The sequence below is a fragment of the Scleropages formosus genome, chromosome 7 (genome assembly GCF_900964775.1).
Source record: "Scleropages formosus chromosome 7, fSclFor1.1, whole genome shotgun sequence".
Lineage (NCBI taxonomy): Eukaryota > Metazoa > Chordata > Actinopteri > Osteoglossiformes > Osteoglossidae > Scleropages > Scleropages formosus.
In genome coordinates, this window is record NC_041812.1 from 11,345,644 (window position 1) to 11,359,131 (window position 13,488).

Sequence of the window (13,488 nt, forward strand, 5' to 3'; positions counted from 1 at the left end):
AGTGTAGTAATCGGACTGACCACAAGGTGGCAGAAGTGACACCCCGCCCAGCGCTCGCACTATTTCCTTTTGTTTCAAACTTGTGTGTGTGTGTGTGTGTGTGTGTGTGTGTGTGTGTGTGTGTGTGTGTTGACTGCTTCTGTCCCACCTGTTTTGAGGTTTAAAATTACCCATTTCTTTTCTTTCCCAGGTGAAGCCGATGTGGGCGTGGCCCTTGTGACCCCCCCCTTGCTACACCCCCTACCCCCCCCGCACCCTTACACTGTGACAGGGAGAACGCAGTGGTGTGACAGTGCGACAGCACGCGGCGTGCGATCTGCGACGCACACACAAACACACACACACACGCGCGCGCACATATAATATACTTACACGGCGTTGGAGACGGGGGGGTTTAAACCTCCCCACCCTGATCGGGACCTACTGTTTACTTACTGCGTGTTTACTGGGGTATTTACAGGTATTTCTGGGTATTCGACAGCACTGATCTGGGATCAGTGCCGCGGCGCGTCTTCTGCGTCTTTACAACAACTTCCTCCTCCGCGGACACACAAACACACGCCCACAGCTGATCAGCGGAGACGCCCACGCGCGTGTGGTGTGTGAGCATGAGGAGGCAGGACAGCGAGGTGAGCGTCTCCTTGCAGGGGGTCTCGATCTGAACGGGGCTCGCTCACACACACACTCTGACTGACAGCCGGGACCGGGCACTTTGTGTGAATATGTGAGTGAGTGTGTGTCTCGCACCTCCACCTGGTCTTGCACTCTCTGCACCGCGTGCACGAGACGGGCTCGCATGGGCAGCACCGCCACGGACCCCCAGCGGAGGGGTGTGAGGATGAGGAGTTCAAAGCGGAGAAAGACACTGCGCCTCAGCATGCCGGTAAGCCTGGCGCGCGCGGCTCTCTGTTTTCCAACACACACACACACACACACACACACACACAATGAAACTGCGCAGGTGCGGTGAAAACACCCCTCTGCGTTATAGTGTTTCAAGGTGTTTCACTCACTGTGTTACGCTCTTTTACTTTGTTTGTTAGGCAGCGCACACGATTCTCTCTGTCCCACTCGGTGTTTTCATCGTTGTAACTTTTTCACTCTGTTTCACTCTGCTCGCAGTTATAATTTGGACATATTATCTGGACGTCTTGGGCTTTACTATGTTTTTACTCTTGTTTGTACGTGTCCGGTGAGTGTCCTCAGCTCCTCCTAGTGTTCACTGTTCCGTGGGGTAAAAGGCAGATTTACACTGTGTGCACATGCTACCCTCCCCAACCCAGAGATGCTGATCAGTCAGTGTGTTTGGGATCGGAAACACTGCTGCTGTATCCTTTTCTCTCTCTCTCTCTCTCTCTCTCTCTCTCTCTCTCACACAGGATTTTTTTTTTTTTTTTTTTTATTATTAAAAGTTACATAGAGGACAATGAAATATTCAGAGCAGCCAGGTGTCTGTGATGATGACTGGGGTCACGACACTGGAATATTTGTGGTGTGTGTGTGTGTGTGTTTTTTTTTTTTTTAAAGAAAAACTGGATTGTGTGTGTGTGTGTGGTGGATGGGGTGTCCACACCCCTTTGGCACCAATATGAGAACAAGTAGTGACATTTTTAGGCTCTGGATTAATGGCTTTGCTATTACATTTGTTCTTCCACTGAAAGTCCTGCTGTGATTTGATCCAACACCCAACTGTCCGTTTTCTTGCCTGTCCAACGGTCTCCACCAGCACCGCAGCCCAAAGCATCCGTGTGTCCGGTGTCCACCTTTCACATCCGTACATCGCTGTGGATTATAACACAATACCCACCTTTTGTAGTGCATCTGTCTGCACACCTGAGCACCTTTTCCAGAACTTTCACTGCATCTAAGCTAACTAGTAGTAGTAGTGAACACACTCTTGTGTGACAAACACTTGGTACAGCCTGTGCTTGTATGTGGTGGAATCCCCTTTTTCCATTACATTTACACACCATGACATTTATTTATTTAGCTGATGCTTTTATTTCATAGTGACACATAATGTTAATCTACCTACAGTTATTTACTCATTTATACAGCTGGGTAATGTTACTGCAGCAATTTTAGGGTAAGTACCTTGCTCAAGGGTACTACAGCCAGAGATGAGATTCAAACCTGCAACCTTTTGGTCCAAATGCAACAGTTCTAACCACTGCACTGGCAGCTGTTCCTAAAACATCAGTATGTGTGTGTTTTTGTGGCATTGAACCTGAACAGTCGTGCTGGAGTGTGTTCTCTGCTGTAGATAGTGTGTGGGGCGGGGGGGGGCGGGGGGTGTTATGGGTCAAGGTGACACTCTGAATACACCATGGACTATTTGAGATACTGCCGTTGCAGACCTTCCCAGTTAAACTTGTTGAAAAACGAACTTCGCGTTCCGAAGTCATGTGGTTCCAAGCATTGTGCTGGATCTCAGCTTCCTGCTCTTGAGGGTCCATCTCGCATTCAAATGTGCGGGAAAGATACTTTCGCTTTAATCGAGTGATGCTGGATGTACCACGTGACCCTGATGACTTATGGTTCATGCACCGTGGCTTTCTGATCATCCCCAGACGAGCCTTTTACGCAGCTGCTGCTCCTGTATTGTATGTAAATGTGTACCTTAAAAATTTAGAAGGGGGTGCGGTTTGGCCTCTGCCTGCTCCCTGGTGGGTATGGGGTTCGAGTCCCTCTTGGGGTACCTTGCAGCGGACTGGCATCCCATCCTGGGTGTCTTCCCACCCCCTCCGGCCTTGCGCCCTGTGTTGTCAGGTTAGGTTTTGGCTCACCATGACCCTACTTCGGACGAGGTGTGTGTGTGTGTGTGTGTGTGTGTGTGTGTGTGCGCGCGCGCGCCTCCTAAGAGATGAACTGATTACTACAGCCTGTGGCTGAGGAAAGACAAAGATCATGCTGCATAAGCTGATCCTGTTACATTCCTGTTTGTTGATTTCATGAATGTGAAATTATCGGGGGGGAGGGGCAAAAAAAATCACAAGAAAAATATCTGTCCCCAGTCAGAGAGAGAGAGGATGGGTCCAGGGCGTTTGTATATGTACGTGTGTACAGTGATACAGTGTTTTACTGTATTGATACCATGCTCAAGGGTCATGAGCATGGTCCTCCTGGTGAGGACGTGTGCACAATAACTGGAATCGGTGGCCACAGATGTACACAACTGCATGTGGCTTAGAGGATGAAGAGGGAAATGAAGCAGAGAGTGCATCGGTGCTTCTCAAACTACTGGGACAGCATTCAAGAAGGGTCTCGAACCCATCTCTTTCAGAACCGCTTCTCTCCTGGGAGCTGCGTGAATGAGTCAAACATGGCAGATGGTGTTGATCTGTGTATTGCTACGTGAATGTCACTTCTGTAGGCAGCTACTTGAGGGATGTGACCCAGCAACCCTGTGGTATGGGACACACGTGCCGTGTGTCCAATCCTGCGTCTAAAGCTCTTAGTCTGGCGTTGATGCGTTTTTGTTTGTCGCGGTGTTCGCATCCTGCGATGCGCTGTTGTGTGTCATTTTGGAGAAAAGAGTCTGAATAGATACGTGTAAATGAAGGAGCTGCACTGACTGTGTGGTTCTGTCACCCCCCCCATTCCACCTTATCTTCTGGCTGCTTTTGCTCCACATCTGAGCTGCGACTGCGCAGACACACCTCTGCAGCGTGTAAAACCAACAGCCTGTGATCCTCCGGTTGGTTTGGCAAGAGGCGGCTTGTCGCTCGGAGGGGGGGGAACGCTCGGCTTCAGGAATGCCGTCGTGTAGCAACTGTCCGGTCGAAACCCGACAGACCTGTTGTATGTCAGCGGTGTCGGTGCTGATGCTCAGGACGGCCGTTTCCGCCGTGTCTCTTGGCGTAAAAAATAGCAGTATGACACACGCTAGCTGAAACCGCTTGTCCCGAGTGGGGTCGCGGCGAACTGGAGCCTAACCCGGCAACTACTAGTCGCAGTAATAACAAAATGAGCTGCTCTTTTCTCAAGCGCCGCCTGTCCACGAGCTCTGGAGAGATCCACGATGGGGGTGAGCGCTCCCGGCGCCGTGGTCCAACACAGAGCGAGATCAGGAGACTCTCGGTGTTCTCGACCTGGGCGTCGGGAGGACGTTTGGCCGAAGACCAGGGCGTCTTTCTGAAATCGCACATTTGCGGAGAAGGAAAAGGAACATCTGTCAGGGTTGTGGATGAGGAGGCGGCATGTGGACAGCGGTGGGTTTAGAGGGACAGCATGGACATTAGGAGAGGCAGCACTGACGCTGGAATGCTGGAATACACGTCTGTCTCCCACTTAGGAACCTGGGAAGGACTCGGACTTAAAAAGTCCTTATTTTTGGCTTCGGTGTGCGCTCAGCCTTATTTCCAGAGTGTTTCTACGCAGTCTTTCAGCTGTGTAACCCCCAGGCGGTACTACGGTACTGCGGTACACCAGAGCCGGGCAGCATCGACTGTGCGAGGTGGTCATCCTCTCAGAGATGTACTTTACCCTGACTTTGACTCTCAAGAGAACCAAGATCAGAAATCTGTCAGTTCTCAGTTTTGGCTCAGATGCGGTGGAATGAGCTCAATTTGTCCCTCAGAGCTGCTGAATCCCTGCTAGCATTCAAGAAGGGTCTTAAACCCATCTCTTTCAGAGCAACTTCTCTCCTCATCTTCTGACAGCTACATAAATGAGTCCACTACCACCTGTCAGGACCACCTTGATGTGTGCATGAGAAATAGTCATGTTCTACACACTAACTGGGCTTTGTCAGTATCTATATCTATAACTCTTCATCTCTTGGGTAGTTTCTACTGCAGCAATTTAGGTCCAAATTAAGTCCCTTGGCCAAGGGTGCTACAGGAGGAGATGGAGTACGAACCGGGGTCCTTCAAGTACACGACAGCAGCTCTAATCACTGCGCCCTCTCCTGCCAGTGCCGTCATGTTTGTGTTATTTCCTGCAAACCTTATTTATTTAAAATAATTTTCCAAACTTACCACTTCTTAAGGGTGGTGGTTACTGATATTTGACCCGCTCAAAAGATCTACCTTACAGCAGCAGGAACGTTCAGTCTGCCACACGGCTGTTGCGTGTGAAATTATTGTTTCTGATGTGGTTATGTTGGACAGTGTAGCATATCTGAGTATTTAAGGAAGAACTTTTCTGGATGTCAGCTTTGTTTTTATGCTGAGCAGACATTTTGGGTGTTCCTTGCTCTGTGTGTGTGTGTGTGTGTGTGTGTGTGTGTGTGTGTGTGTGTGGGGTGCCAAGGATCTTCCGCAAAGTCTGAGAGGAAGAGTCACGGTAAAAGTAACAGGGTGGCAGATGGCGCAGATGGCCCCCCGTCGACATTTTGCCATCCAATGGGAGGAGGAGCTGTTTGCACGTGGCGGTTTGATTTAATTGTGTAGTGCAGACACTGTTTCTGTGACTTGATTTGGCGGTTGGGGGGTGGAAAAAAAAAATTGTTCCAGATTTTCAAGGAGCAAGTGGTTGCCGGAATTTGACGGCCCGGTTGCTGGCAGTGGGTGGAAGTCGCATGGTTGATGACGGTGTGTGATAGTAGCTAGGTAATCGCGTGTTGCTGAACTCGTTCCTGTGGAGCTGCTGGAACGGTGGGTGACCTCTTGGCTCCCGGGGCCTTCGGGAGGCGAGCGGCGTCTTCCGCGCTCGGAGATGTCCCGGAAGTCTGCGTGTGTGACGGAGCGGTCGCTCGAAGCGCGGGACGGATGGTGACCCTCACCTTCTCAATGACGTTCTGCTGCTTCCACGCTTTGTGTGCTCCTTGGTCCTTATGACCACGATGCTCATGCTGGCGTTGGGCTGCAGAGGGATTGTGGGTACTCTTCTCGTAGGAACCAGGTTGACGTGGGGAGGCGGCTCGGACTCCCGTTTGGGACCTGAGACTCATGCTGGGTTTTCGACCGGGGCCCAAGACCCGCACTGGGTTCAAAATTCGGGCTCTTATTCAGAGAAGCACTGGGATTATGGGCTGTTTCTTTGGCACGTGGTGGCATTTTTTTTTTTTTTTTTGGACCGTGTCTTGGCACATGGCGGATCATTTTTGTTGCACCGTGGAGCGGCCCAGCTGTAAATGCTATCCATCTTGGCCTTGCCATCCATCCATCCATCCCCTACTATGAATGTTTATTTTTAAAATCACAGACTGTCTCTGTGTTCCATGTACCGCTTCTCAACAGAAGCACAATAAATGTTCCCAACGTTCTGAGAGCCTGACCGTCCTTGCCAAAGACTTTGTAAAACCTTTGCGGTCAGCAGTGAGGAAACATCCACTTTTCATGCTGTAATGTGTTGATCAAAATGCGTTATGACTGCGTGCCAGACGGTCGTGGTCAGCGGTCCACTTTCAGATCCCTCGCTAACAGTGTGTAAAGATGAGCAGTTCTCACGAGGAAATCTTTACCATGTTTTTTACGCTGGGCGTGCTGTTGACCCCACTCACATCTGTAATAAACACATTTATTCATTATTGCGGTGTTTCCAGAACTCCTCCTGACCTCGGTGACCCCTGATGGGGCGTGACGGCTTCACGGTGAACGTGTGCGTATGAGTGAGGCGTCCACTCTTGCATTAAATGTTGTGGGGAAAAAATCTACAGCTTTTTTTTTTTTTCTCTTTTAAAAAGGATTATTTCTGTTTCCAGCACCCAGAAGCTCCAGACCGAACCCACACGCGGCGTTAACTGTTTCAAGGCCCTTGTGGGATCGGCTTATTCAGGTTCACCGGAACGAAAGATGCCCAAATAACAAAAAGAGCGTTCCGGTGTGTTAAAATGCTGTTTCCGCACCCTCTGAGTTACCTCGCTGTTTATCGCAGCCTCTTTTCCTGGTGGGAGGGTTCGAATGGCAGCGCTGACCTCCAGCTGCTGCGAATCTGTGTGGCACCAGGGGGCGCAGCGGTTAGTGGCCACCTTCACATCCCAAGGACCCAGGTTTAAATCCCACCTCCTGCTTGGTCTTGGCGCTTACCCTGAGGTGACGGTAAAAATGACACAATGCTGCATGTGCTCGCTGGCTCTAACTTCTTATTGCAATATGCAACCTTAAATGTGAAATTTAATCCCTCATGTATTTCAGCAGCAGCCCTTCATTGTTTACAGGCATTAATGAAGCATAAGTAAATGGGGAACGTACAATGTCATGGGATTCGCATGTTATATTTTTCTAGTTGCAGTGAAATTTACTCTCTATGGGTAATTCTCCAGTCCCAGTGGAGAAAAGCAGCAGATAAATGAATTGGTGTCAAAGCAAAATAAGGCTATTTTAGAAGACCAGTGGCAAAAGCAAAAACCAGCGGATGTTTCTTCCATCCACGTGGTCGCTGCGATTAACGATCGCCGGTCGATGAGGCGGCGGAAACGCGCGGACCGTCAGTTACCCAGTCCAGGGCTGGAGGGCGGTCAAGCGCGGGCCCTCGGTCCAACTGGGGACACGCGGGCCGGTCGGGCCTCGGAGGGTGAATGGGCCTTGAATGGACTCCGGAGGTTCCTTCTACGGGGGTGGAGGGTGGGGGGTGGCCTTCGGTGCGGGATCATCTGTCCCCGTGGGGGGTGTTTCACCTCCCGGCGGTGACCGGAGCAGATTCGAGGCTGTGCTCCGCTCTCTGCCTTCGCGTCCAGTTCTGGGGTTCGGTCCCTCGCGAGAGCGGTGAAGCCGTCATGTAGGATGGGGGCAGCGTGGTGGTGCAGCAGGTGGCACCGGTGGGGGGGCCTCGCAGCTCCTGGGCTCTAGGTTAGAATCTGGCTCGGTCCGTGGGGGGGAGTTTGCATGGGTTTCCTGCAGGTTCTTGGGTTTCCTTGCACGGTCCAAAGACGTGCTTTAGGTAAATTGGTGTGTGTGTGTGTGAGAATGACTAGGCAGTCTACTGTAGTGTGTCTAACTCTGTAAATCACCTTTGGTAAAGGTGTCTGACAAACGCTTTACCCCAAAATGAGGTAAAATTATTGCGCATCTGCTAGGTGAATAAACACGCCGCACCGGAGTGGAGAAAGCTGCTATCGATCCGTATCGGATGCGAACCACCAGCGACGGCCGTAAACATGTGCATCTGAAACGGCCCCCCTCCGAGACGCATCTGACGCATCAGAACTGATTTCCTTTCCTGTTTGCTTTGCGTCGGTTTCCCGTGCGGTCCGAGCGCGGGGGGACGTCCCCCGCTCGGCGGCACGGCTGCGTACGGGGCCTTATTTTTTTGCTCTTATTTTTAGTGTAGCTTTTTTTTTTTCTTTCTTTTTTTCTATAGCAGCGTGAGACCTTCTCTCTCCCCCCCCAAAATAAAACTTGTGACTAAACGGCGGCACATCTGTGACCGAGCTTTTGCTGTTTGTGAATTTGCAGATAAAAACGAAAGTCGCACGCGGAACGTAGTCCCAGTCGTTCACGAGGCGAGGAGCTGCAGTGCGTGCGCGCGCATGCGCAAGCACTGACCTCGCTCATAGTTTGACAAGTCTGACGTAACGCAGGATGTTTTCATCCGTCCTGCTGAGGCTGCCGACGTCACGAACGGGTCGGCTCTGAAGTCGTTTCCCGTTCGCCCGTGAAGAGTGTCGGCGGTGTGCTGCGGTCGCTAGGCGACGCATTCTTCGGGGATACGGGGATGTCCTCGAGCAGCAGTCCGTAGACCCTCGTCTCCTATTTTTCCGCAAGCTCATCCAGACGCGCGATGCTCCGCTGGCCTCGTGAGGTGGTATCCGCCATAAGCGTGAGCTGCCTCGAAGAACTCGAGGGGAGTGCTTTATATACACTGCAGGTGGCGCGGTGGTTAGAGCCGCAGCCTTCCGTGCGAAGGACCCAGGTTCCCATCTCCCTCATGCTGTAGATCCCCATTGATCGAGGTACTTGGCCTGAACTGACGTGGTAAAAATTACCCTGCTATACACACACACACACACACACACATCTTGAGAGCCGCTTGTCCCATATGGGGTCACGGGGAACCGGAGCCTAACCCGGCAACACAGGGCGTAAGGCCGGAGGGGGAGGGGACACACCCAGGACGGGATGCCAGTCCGTCGCAAGGTACCCCAAGCGGGACTCGAACCCCAGACCCACCGGACAGCAGGACTGTGGTCCAACCCACTGCGCCACCGCACCCCCCTACCCTGCTATATAAATGGGTAAATCAGTGCAAGTAAGTAAACAAATAGAAATTCTGTTATATTTACATGTCTTTATTTCTTTCTTTATGCGAAAGAAAGAGGAAGCAGCAGGCTTTATCGCCCTTCGCTTCCACTTGCCGCATAGACGACCGAGACGGAGTCTACCGCAGAGCTGCTGACTGCCAGCGACTTCTTCACCTCTGCAGGGTGTTTGCACCACATTGCTCCTCAGATTAGTGCCCCCTGCAGCTCACGCTATTAGTTGTCCTTTAATTTTTTAAATTTTGTTTAAAACATTTTTTTCCCCCCTTCTCTTTCCTCCTCATCTTACACCGAACGCTCTAACGTTTCTGACATCGGCACGAATTCGTCCTGGAGCCGAGGTCGGGATTTGCGGTTCGGCATCCTTTTCCGCTCGGTTTTCGTTCAGAAGTGACCGTGGGCTTGGAGACGCGCTGGACGGTATGGAGACTCCATGTAAACCAAGCCACGTGGGCATCGGAGTGAGTCTCCTCCCGCTCTCTCCCTTCTGCAGGGGGAAGGCAGCTGCCAATCGTCCAGCCCGACGAAAGGCGGCTCCGCCAAGGAGTCCCCCGGCCCCACGTCGGCCCCCGCGACGTCGCCGCGGCGCTTCAGCTTCAGCGGCATCTTCCGCTCCTCGTCCAGGGAGGGGGCCAGCTCATCCAGCACCTCCCCGTCGCCATCGCCCTCCCCCGTCAGCATCAAGCTCTTGTCAAGGGCCAGGAAAGGTAGGGGGCGGGGCTGTGGGCGGGGCCGGGGGCGGGGCCTGGGACTTTCATCGAGGTCCGCTGCTTCATCGCTTCCAGGAGCGCTGCTCGCTTCTCAGTTTGAAGCAGCTGGACAAGAAAAGGTCAAAGGAGCTTACTGTTTTGTTGGGGTTGTAAAAAGCAAAAGGTGTGTGTGTGTGTGTGTGTGTGTGTGTGTGTGTGTGTGTGCGCGCGCGTGCACGCTCGCTTATACTCAAAGCCCATGCTGCAGGCACTCTGCTCACTGCTGATATGCAAACCAGTATCTTGTAGTGGAAAAGAACTGTGAGCATCGAATGTTTCCTATTGAATATGGCTAAAAGTGGAGTCATGAGGTCAGTTTGCGCTCGACTGCCAGTAAGGACCCCCCCCCCCCCCCAATAGTTAGTTCTTTTTTTAATACAGATATTATACTTATAGAGCGGGAAATCACAGTGTATATATAACCATTTTATACTGAACGTGTCCCGGTGAGCATAAACACACTAGAAGTAAGGAACTAATAAAACACCGAAACCTTTTATGTCTATAGCATCGATAAGCATAGAATAAATGTACAAACAGGAATGTGACTAAAACAATGAGACATATGAACTTGTTAAAAAGCACCAGGAAGGACACAGTGGAGAAGATGACATGCCTCGGGTCTTTTTTATTTATATATATATATTTTTTTTTTTTTTTTTTTTTAAAAAAATCCTGTAATAACCTTGTTTCCTCACAGAGAGCTCAAGCAAAGAAAAAAAAAATAGACAAGCACAGACAGTTAATATTTAGGTCATAAGTTTGTGGTCTCTTATCTTCCTTTGAAGATGCGTTGCTGCTTCTGCGGAATATTATCTGCAATAAGCTATTCAGGGAAATTTGAAGACGTCGTGGTTTTTCACCGTGTTTTTTTTTTTTTTTTTTTTTTTTGTCTGCCTGCTTCCGCCTTGAACGCGGGTGGACCGTTTCCGGTCGGAGCTGCGGTGCCGCACCGGAGCCGTGTTCGAGTTGTCCAGTTTGACCCCAATGACCTCTGACCCAACTGGACCACTGATTTGGCCTGATGCTGGGCAGATGGATGTATGAGCATTCAGGGTGGGGTCATTGGGGAGGGCATCATCACTGCTCTCCTCAGTCCAGCTTCCTCCCTGGGAAATAGACTGAAATCTGTTGTCTTACAGTAGCTGATGATGACATTATTATTATTATTATTATTATTTTTTTTTTTTTTTTTAACATCTTCCTCTACAGCACTTTCTAGTTTACACTTTCTAGTTTATTCTCCCATGACTGGAGCAAGGGGTCCAGTCATGCGACTGATCACTCATTTCAATGTGTATCATAGTTATCAAATCACTTTGATGTGATAGTAATCCTGTTACAGGTAAATTGTTTGTTTTTACAGAACACAGGATATTATGACAAGGTTAGAAAGAGATGTGCCATGTTGGAAGATGGGGCAGAGTTTATGAAATTTTCTCACCAGATCTGCAATTCTTATAAATAAGAAGTTGTTTGATGCAAGTAAATCAATTCAGGTATTGATATAAAGGGATGTCTAACAATTTGTTTGCCAGCACTTTTTTTTTTTTTTTTGAGAAAGACAAAAGACGGCAGCTCAGATGTCTTCATGCCCTGCCATGCTTATGCTGCAGAGATGGGGCTTTGGGGTGGTCCACAATGATGGACCACAGTTGAACAGCACTGTGCGCCCCTGGGAGAAGGAGGGGCTGTGGTGGCGGCGGGCTGAGGATCACCCAGCGAGAGCCGGTTGCCACCCCTTCCGGAACATTCCGGCTGACGGCGTAGAAGCACGGCGCAGGACGACCACCGCAATGTCCGGAGGCCTCAAGTTCTCCACTTGTCATCCCGCAGAACGTCCCAACGGCGACGCAGCCGTTTTGCTGTCCGGTCAACTTTTAAGATTTTTCCTTCATTTTTGTAATACTTTCCGCCTTCATGAATCTCATTCTCCTGCGTGGGCGACCGTCTGCGCACGGTTGCCAGGGCGCAGTCTGGGGGGGGGGTGGCGGCGTTGTTGGTCTAATCAGCACCAGGCAGAAGGTGCAATGCTGGGCCTGGATGCCAAGGACACGCTGCATGTTAATGTGATGGCTTCTGCGCCTTGGCTCAGTGAGTCAGCCTCATGGCGATGCAGGTGAGTCACTCGGCCGTGTGACTCGGGCCTTTGAATGTCAGGACTGCGAGCGACCGCTTGCAGGGCCTCCAAAGGTATCGCACAGCACATGAAAAATTCTCTTCTTCGTTAAACAAGAAAAAAAGTCTAATGTTTCTGACACCTTTATCGAAGGCAGTTTGCAATGTCAGTGACAGTTTCCATCTGGGATTTCTTATTCATTCATTCATTCATTCATGATTTACCTGTTTGTACAGCTGGGTAACTTTTACGGTATTAATGCAGGGTGAGGACCTCGAGTGCTACGTGGGTTCAAATTCCTGATCTCGCTGTGATAAGCGGTCGGCGGCACCGTGTCCCAGTCACCGGACAGTCCAGACCAATTGCTCCGAGACAAATGTCTATCTCCAGGTGCCAAAGGCTCCTGGCTGTAGGTCCAAATGTGTGTGTCCTGCAGAGTGGTTTGATGCTCATATATATCAATATTTCTGAGAGTTGACAGAAATGGGGTACAGTCTTGGGGGCTTTAACTGGGACGCCAAAGGCCTGAGTCACGTGACCGCAGCCAGCCAGCGGCGCTATATCGGCCCCGTGGCCGCACTGCCATCTGCTGGCCGCTAGAGCCGCGCGTCGTCGGCCCCCCGTGCGGCTTTGCGCCGCTGCGCGGATCTCTGCTACGTGGCACCCTGCGATCTGCGTCGCCGCATCCCGTCGACCACATGCGTTTGCGCGGATACACCCTGCTACCTTTTAATCGTTTCGGTGCGCATTTGGCTGTTCGCGTGCATTTGTTCAAATTAATTCAGAGTTTCTAAAGGGATTGATATGTACGTGTTGTACTTTCAGTTTGAGGGTGAGAAGGGGGTAGGTAGGCGGAGCTTACAGGCACACTTAGCCCATAAAGACTATTTTACCTTTTCAGGGGTGGGAGGGACAGGGCTGGTGGTCTATATGATGCTGAACAGGGTCTCTGACTGGGGGTCCTGGGGGGAGTCTCGGGAAGCCGGGGGGGCTCTTGCTTGCGTCCAGGTGGACGGGCAAGCAGCCGGGCTCTTGCTTGCGTCCGGGAGGACGGGCAAGCAGCCCTGAACCGCGGACCTTGCCTACGGGCCAGGTTTTGAATGCGCGGGAATGTTGGAGTGCAGAGTAAACACATCGCTGGCCACCAGCGGTTCGAGGGAGAGCGCGCTGGCTAACGGGGGTGGTTATGCGGTCATTGCCGGCTGCACCGTGCGCTTACAGCGTCTTCCTCCACCCAGGGTTATGTAAACTGTATGCCAGGTGATTGACAGCTCTGGAGGCTCCGCCCCTGAGGGAGAGGCGACCGAACTACAGCACTGCGGGGCAGAGCTGCGATCTCATCCCGCTTTCAGACGCTGCAGTAAAAAAAGAACATTCTGGTGCTGTTAGTCATAGAGAGACATGCTGCTTTGGTCTCCCTTCCCAACCCCTTGAGTTTTTTATTTAATGTCTGCATTCGGCAGCAAATGATTACGGGG

General features: G+C 51.1%; 1 protein-coding gene across 2 annotated transcripts in view; it reads left to right on the top strand.

Annotated features, from left to right (window-relative positions):
- Positions 1-310: 310 nt before the first annotated feature.
- The window catches only part of LOC108937712 (5'-AMP-activated protein kinase subunit gamma-2), a 29,841-nt gene continuing 16,663 nt past the window's right edge, over positions 311-13,488 (top strand). Inside the window, exons 1-2 of one of the 2 annotated variants that reach the window (XM_029253391.1) lie at positions 311-883; positions 9,636-9,849. In XM_029253391.1, the coding sequence (XP_029109224.1) occupies positions 797-883; positions 9,636-9,849 (301 nt within the window). In that variant the 5' untranslated portion in view covers positions 311-796. The remainder of the gene's footprint in view (positions 884-9,635; positions 9,850-13,488) is intronic. The other variant, XM_018757800.2, reaches the window with a different exon arrangement.